The sequence below is a fragment of the Salvelinus namaycush genome, chromosome 42 (genome assembly GCF_016432855.1).
Source record: "Salvelinus namaycush isolate Seneca chromosome 42, SaNama_1.0, whole genome shotgun sequence".
Taxonomy (NCBI): Eukaryota; Metazoa; Chordata; class Actinopteri; order Salmoniformes; family Salmonidae; genus Salvelinus; species Salvelinus namaycush.
The window spans coordinates 8,488,336-8,496,180 of NC_052348.1; the positions used below are offsets into that span (position 1 = coordinate 8,488,336).

The 7,845-nt window shown below is 43.8% G+C and overlaps 1 protein-coding gene across 1 annotated transcript; it reads right to left on the minus strand.

Moving 5' to 3' along the window:
- Positions 1–5,070: 5,070 nt before the first annotated feature.
- LOC120034875 (endothelial zinc finger protein induced by tumor necrosis factor alpha-like) lies at positions 5,071–7,473 on the minus strand. The gene is made up of 3 exons (XM_038981527.1): positions 7,440–7,473; positions 6,965–7,076; positions 5,071–6,749 (listed from the first exon to the last, which is right to left on the minus strand). Exons 2-3 carry the CDS (start codon positions 7,065–7,067, stop codon positions 5,875–5,877), a joined length of 978 nt encoding a protein of 325 aa, XP_038837455.1. The 5' UTR covers positions 7,068–7,076; positions 7,440–7,473; the 3' UTR covers positions 5,071–5,874.
- Positions 7,474–7,845: the final 372 nt, after the last annotated feature.

A 7,845-nucleotide genomic window follows, 5' to 3' on the forward strand; every position in this document is an offset into this window, starting at 1 on the left:
GTACCTAACATTATGGAGCCATTGGAGTTTATTTTCAAGTTAGTATTTTTTAACTCGGGAGAGGCGAAGGTCATTCGTCCTCTGAAACGCAACCCATCCAAGCTGCACTGCTTCTTGACACAATGCCCGCTGAACCCGGAAGCCAGAGGAAACACCTGGCGGGCCGGGCGCACCTGTAGCGGGCCCATGTCAAGAGTCGCTAGTGCGCGATGGGACAAGAACATCTCCCCAAACCCTCCCCTAACACGGACGACGCTGGGCCAATTGTGCGCCGCCCCATGGGTCTCCCAGTCGCGGACGGCTGAGACAGAGCCTGGACTTGAACCAGGATCTCTAGTGGCACACTGCGCCACAACAGAGCCTGGACTTGAACCAGAATCTCTAGTGGCACACTGCGCCATAACCAGGATCTCTTAGACCATTGCGCCACTCAAGGAGACCTATTTTTAAGTTTTGATTCAAGAATTAAGTATAATGTTTTGTTTCGACTGTAATAAGTAAAACTCAGTCCCTGCAATGACACAAACAAAAACCAGTCAGTTAGTACAGAGTCAATTTTGTATTTAATTTAAACAAAATGGTCATATAGTCAACCGTGAACTACATTACTTTTATTGCACAAAACGATAAATGAAAACATTCATTTTAGAATACTTTGGAAAAGGTTCAACATTACATTACACACGACCTCATGTCAAGTAAACATTCATTAAGGCACTGTCATTATCTCAGTATAAAACAGTATCAACCTAAAGGGACAAAGCATTTTTACAGACACCATCACCATAATCATCTACTCTGCCTCATCATCCTCAGTTCACCTCATCCACTTTCCTATACATCCAAATCCAACAGAATTCATTACAATCTAACTAGTTCTACATTATACACGCGCTGTGTGTATTTTCTGCATTTTCAGTGCGTACAGGCAAACAGCCTCTCTCTCGTGTGGACCTTCAGGTGCCTCTTCAGGTGGTGCTGGTGGGAGAACCTCTTATCACACTGGGGGCAGCTGTATGGTTTCTCCCATGTGTGGACTCTCTGGTACCTCTTCAGCTTGGAGGAATGGGAGAAACTGGCCCGACACAGGTGGCAGCCGAATGGTTTCTCCCCTGTGTGCATCATCTGGTGGATCTCCACCTGTTGGGGGAAACTGAAGGCTTTCCCACAGAACGAACACGGGAAGCGCTTCTCTTTGCCACAAGATCTGTTGATAGCGTTACTACTACTGTCATTTGTCAATAGGCTTGTGTAGCCATTTAGTGTTGATGCACTGGCATTGTCTGAAGTTTGGTTTAACATTAGGAGAGTGTGAGGAGGATGAAGGCCAGGGAGTGTCTGTGTTGTTGCAGGGTCCATGTTCCAATTGATAGATCCTATAGAAGGCATGGTGAAGGCAGCACCTGTTAGAGTTAACCTGAGGCGCCATCAGTCTCTCTGAATCACAACTATAGGAGCAGGACAGAGCATCGCTAGCCGAGTCTGTGTCTGTTCTCTCCAGCTGCATACGGACACCTCCCCGCAGATGTTGTTTTGTGTTCAACTGTCTGTTTCTGGTAGTGGTCAACAATGTTGTTCCCCAGTCCAGAGTTGAGGACGCTGTCCCATCCGCTGACCTCCACTATGTCACCTCTGGTCCTTGCCTGCTCAGTGATGTTGTCCACTGGGCCCTTGGCTGCACCAGTCTGGGTCTGGGAATCCAAGATGGCTCCCCAGTCTCCTCTGTTAGCCTCCAGCCAACCACCTGCAGAAAGAGGTTAGAAAAATACTTTACAAACATGGCAGAGAACTTGACATATGAAGTATTTTGTCAATTACCTGCTGAAGTTTATACATTATGTTTGTGTTTTTTTTGTATGTAAACACAAGTTGTTTCATTTTATGAATGAAGAAAAAAGTATAGCCAGGCGCATCACTATTCCCATTGAAAACCATCTTGTCGCCCTCACCAGGGTCTTGACCTGCCTGCAGTTCGTCGTCGTAACCGACTTCAGTGGGCAAATGCTCACCTTGGATGGCCACTGGCCCGCTTGGGAAGTGTGCTCTTCACAAATTAATTCCAGTTTCAACTGTACCGGGCAGATGGCAGACAGTGTGTATGGTGTCTTGTCTGCAAGCGGTTTGCTGACGTCAACACTGTGAACAGAATGCCCCGTGGTGGTGGAGTTATGGTATGGGCAGGCATAAGCTATAGATAATGTACACAATTGCATTTTATTGATGGCAATTTGAATGCACAAAGATACCGTGACGAGATCCTGAGTCCCATTGTTTTACCATTCATCCGCCACCATCACCTCATGTTTCAGCATGATAATGCATAGCCCCATGTCACAAGGATCTGTACACGGTTCCTGGAAGCTGAACATTTCCCACTTCTTTCATGGCCTGCATACTCACCAGACACCATTGAGCATGTTTGGGATGCTCTGGATCGATGTGTAAGACCGCGTGTTCCAGTTCCTGCCAATATCCAGAAACTTTGCACAGCCATTGAAGAGGAGTGGGACAACATTCCACAGGCCACAATCAACAGCCTGATCAACTCTATACGAAGGAGATGTGTCGTACTGCATGAGGCAAATGGTGGTTTTCTCATCCACGCACTTACCTTTTTTTTAAGGTATCTGTGACCAACAGATGCATATCTGTATTCCCAGTCATGTGAAATCCATAGAATGAATTCATTTAAATTGACTGATTTCCTTATAGGAACTGTAACTCAGTAAAATCTTCGAAATTGTTGCGTTTATATTTTTTTTAAAGATATGATCCGTTATTGATGTCACTTATTAAATCCACTTCAAATCAGTGTAGTTGAAGGTGAGGAGACAGGCCTGTTCACCCCACTACCATCTAGACGATGGAGACAATGCTGGGACCGAGAGAATGAAAAACAGCTTCTAGCTCCAGGCCATCAGACTATTAAATAGTCACCACTAGCTGGCCTCCGCTCAGTACCCTGCCCTGAACCTTATTCACTGTTAATAGCCGGCTACCACCTCGTACTCTACCCTTCACCTTCGACTGCTGCCCTATGTACATAGTAATTGAACACGGGTCACTTTAATGTTTATATACTGTTTTACCCACTTCCTATGTATATACTGTATTCTAGTCAAGGCTCGTCATATATAACTAATGCTGGCTGTACACACCTTTTCTATTCATATACTGTCCATAATGTCTATAGACATCTTTATATATACACAAACACACTGAGTATACCAAACATTAGGAACACCTTCCTAATATTGAGTTGTAACCCTCCCTTTTGCCCTCAACAGCCTCAATTCGTCGGGGCATGGACTCCACAGGGTTTCGAAAGCGTTCCACAGGGATGCTGGCCCATGTTGACTCAAAGGCTTCCCATAGTTGTGTCAAGTTGGCTGGATGTAATTTGGGTGGTAGACCATTCTTGATACACACAGGAAAATGTTGAGTGTGAAAAACCCAGCATCATTGCAGTTCTTGATACACACAAACCGGTGCGCCTGGCACCTATTACCATACCCCTTTCAAAGGCACTTAAATATTTTGTCTTGCCCATTCACCCTCTAAATGGCACACATACACTATCCATGTCTCAAGGCTTAAAAATCCTTCTTTAACCTGTCTCCTCCACTTCATCTACACTGATTGAAGTAGATTTAATAAGTGACATCAATAAGGGATCATAGCTTTCACCTGGATTCACCTGGTTAGTCTATTTAATGGAAAGAGCCATGTAAATGGGGGTGGGTTGCGACATTTGGATGTCTCTAAGCTTCCCTGTAGTCTAAGAAGTCACTAGTGTTTCCCTGCGAGTGTCCTCCTCGTAACTGAGTCTCGTCTGAATTCCATGTCAGAAGAGCGTCGCCCTCCACTTTCACAGTCACCTCATCTACGACCAGACCCTCTCCTTTCTTATCTAGGAAGCCTTCAGAGTTTACACTACTACTGTACTGGTTCCAGTCCCCTCTCATTGGATTAGACTACAGTGCCTTCAGAATGTATTCATACCCCTTGACTTATTCCACATGTTGTGTTACAACCTGAATTCCAAATGTATAAAAAAGAAAATGCTTACCCATCTACACGCAATACCCCATAATGACAGTGAAAACATGTTTTTTGAAATTTGATTGAAAATGAGGTACAGAAATGTCTTATTCACACCCGAGACAAAAGTATTCACACCCGAGACAATACTTTGTAGAAACACTTTTGGCAGCGATTAAACCTGTGAATCTTTCTGTGTAAGTCTCCAAGAGCTTTCTAAACCTGCATTTAAACTGCATCAAGCTCGGTCAAATTGCTTGTTAATCAATGCTAGATAACCATTTTCAGGTCTTGCCATAGATTCTCAAGTAGATGTAAGTCAAAACTGTAAAATTCACTGTTTCTTGGTAAGGAAGTGTAGATTTGGCCTTGTGTTTTAGGTTTAGGTTTTCCTCTAGGATTTTGCTTAGCTCCATTCCGTTTCTTTTTTATCCTGAAAAACACTGCAATCCTTAACGATTACAAGCATTCCCATAACATGATGCAGCCACCACTATGCATGAAAATGTGGAGAGTTGTACTCAGTAATGTCTTGTATTGTTTTTGCTCCAAACATAACACTTTGTATTCTGGACAAAAAGTTAATTGCGTTGCCACATTTCTTGCAGTATTACTTTAGTGTATTGATACACCATCCAAAGTGTAATAACTTCACCAAGCTCAAAGGGATATTCAATGTCTGCTTCTTTTTTTACCCATCTACCAATAGATGCCCTTCTTTGAGAGGCATTGGAAAACCTCCCTGGTCTTTGTGGTTGAAATTCATTGCTCGCATGCGGGACCCTTACAGATAATTGTATGTGTGGGGTACAGAGATGGGGTAGTCATTCATGAATCATGTTAAACACTATTATTGCACACAGAGTGAGTCCATACAACTTATTATGTGACTTGTTAAGCTCATTTTTACTCCTGAACATATTTAGGGGTTGAATACTTATTGACTGCTTTTAAATACTTATTTAAAGTATTTAAATACTTACTCATTGGCTTTTAGGCCAGTGACAAAAAAAAAAAAATATCAACATTTTAAATGCAGGCTGGAACACAACAAAATGTGGAAAAAGTCAAGAGGTGTGAATACTTTCTGAAGGCACTGTATATGCCTGACATCACTAAATGTCTGGATACAATATAGACTACCCAGGAATATTCAACACATCTGTTACTCTCGTAATTCCAAATGCATCTGTGTAACACTCACCACTGCATCCTGTATCAAAAGGTTGGCTGGTCCTCATTAACGTCCCTTTTTGTTTACAAGTCTTTACTACACAAGTTTCCAACTTACCTAACTTTGTTGGTTAACTCTTGAGGTTCCTCGGGTCTCCACCGAACTAGGTAAATCCACTTTTAGTTATAAATGCACCTCATTGCTGGAAGCAACTACAAAATACATTACAATTGGATGTTCTGGTGCCGCTCATGCAATTCTTACTGAGGAATGTAACTGTTTTTCTTGAATATTTGTGTTGTGCTGTATTTCTTTGTTTTACATTGTATCTGATTTTATTTTGTCCTATTCATTGTATATGCAGAGCTCCCTTGTGAAAGAGACCCTGGTCTCAATGTTAACTCCCTGTTTAAATAAAGGTAATATTTTCTGCTGACAATAATGACAATTCATCTGTGTCTTTAATGCAGGGTTTAATCTAAACCGCAGACGCTATTAAGTGGAATGGTTACTTTCTATGTTATAGAGTGGAATGTTCTTTCTGCAGGTGTATCTTGAGGTAGCTCCTTTCTGAGAACCTCCTCCTGCAGTGCGAACCACCTCTCTCCCGTGTGGACCTTCAGCTGGTGCTAGCAGGAGAATCCTTTCTCACACTGGGGTCAGCTGTATTGTTTCTCCCCTGTGTGGACCCTCTGGTGTCTCTTCAGGTTGCCAGCATGGGCAAAGCGCATGTTACACTGGGTACAGCTGAAGGGTTTCTCCCCTGTGTGGACTCTTTGGTGCCTATTCAGGCTGGACGATTGGGAGAAAGTGGCCCGGCACAGGTGGCAGCCATATGGTTTCTCCCCCGTGTGCATCCTCTGGTGGATCTCCACCTGTTGGGGAAAACTGAAGGCTTTCCCACAGAATGAACACGTGAAGCGCTTCTCTATGGCGCTGCCACCTTTACTGATTCTGTCTCTACTACTGTCATTTGTCAATGGGCTTGTGTAGCCATTTAGTGTCTGAGGTCTGGCATTGTCTGAGGTCTGATTTAACATTAGGAGAGTGTGAGGAGGACGAAGGCCAGGGAGTGTCTGTGTTGTCACAGGGTCAATGTTCCAGTTGATAGATCCTATAGAAGGCAGGCTGAAGGCAGCACCTGTTAGGGGGGTAACCTGAGGCGCCATCAGTCTCTCTGCCTCACAACTATAGGAGCAGGACGGAGCATCGCTAGCCGAGTCTGTGTGTGTTCTATCCCGCGGCATTCCGACACCTCCCCGTCCCCGCAGACCAAAGTTATGCCTCGCCCTGTTGTCATGGAGACTATGTTCAGATGTTGTTTTTGGTTCGACTGTCTGTTTCTGGTTGTGGTTAACAGTGGTGTTCCCCGGCCCAGAGTTGAGGAGGCTGTCCCATCCACTGACCTCCACTATGTCACCTCTAGTCCTGGCCTGCTCTGTGATGTTGTCCCTTAGGCCCCTGGCTGCACCCGTCTGGGTCTGGTAATCCAAGATGGTCGCCCAGTCTTCTCTGTTAGCCTCCAGCCAACTAACTGCCGGAAGAGGTTAGAAAATAGACGTAAACATTTTTTTTGAGTCAAGTTCAGACATTATAATGTGTTTTTCTATGCAAACATAAGTTCTATTGATTTCATTTGATGTATTGAATGAAGAAAAAAAATGGGCATATCACTTCAATGTGCTGTATGTATTACTATTCCATTGAAGATCTATTACTGTATGTAGGCTATATGTATTTCTCCCTTACCTTGCTCCCCCATCTTTAATCCAGTCAGCAGATCAATGCTCTCTGATCCGTCTTCTATTGTCTCCTCTTTGACAACCAGCAGATCAGGCTTCCCATCCTCCATGTCTACTGACTGTAAGAGATACAGAGTGAGAGGATGTTGGATCAAGAAATCTGATATCAGCACCCTGCTATGGAGCATCTTCTGATTGGGCAATGAGGGATTGCTATGAGTACTATGCAAACATGTTAGTTAATTTGATCACTTGTCACTCTTTAATAGTTTTATAATTCAAATGCATGGTCAAGACCTGGGCCCGTATCCACAAAGCGTAAAATAGTAAGATTGCTGATCTAGTATCAGGCCTGTCTATATAGTCTTATTCATTATTATCTAAAAGGAAAACTGATCCTAAATCAGCACTCCTACTCTGAGGCTTTGTGGATATAGACCCTGACCTAATACCATACAGACAGTAGTTTATAGTGGGCTCACCTCAGTGAGACTGTGTGTGGTCCTGTGCTGCTTAGCTGGTTCCTCTGTGGGTTCAGGAGGAGGTGTAGTCTGGTTGTCCTCCATGACCATGGTCCCCTCAGGGTTCCCCAGACCCTCCTCAAACCCCTCCTCCTTCACCAGCAGCACCTCTGGACCTTGATCCTCCTGGAAGAGACAGATGATACAGATTACAGACATATAGGTACGTACACACACACAGGTACGTACACACACACACAGAGATAATGAACACACTTTCAACATGGAGTGTTTACCCATCCCCAATACGTTTGAGGCCTATACTGTTGTTGTTAAGCCCATCATGGTGGACATAAATAGGTTGTTGGTAAATATGAGTCGCCTATTATAATTCAAAAGTTGTCATCAGCCAAACCCAACTAAACTA

Excerpts from the sequence above, each read along its gene's own strand:
- LOC120034875 (XM_038981527.1), bottom strand. The coding sequence starts at position 7,067 with ATGGAGGATGGGAAGCCTGATCTGCTGGTTGTCAAAGAGGAGACAATA. Across the intron at positions 6,750-6,964 it reads ATTAAAGATGGGGGAGCAAG|TTAGTTGGCTGGAGGCTAAC; the intron begins GTAAGGGAGAAA and ends CTCTTCCGGCAG.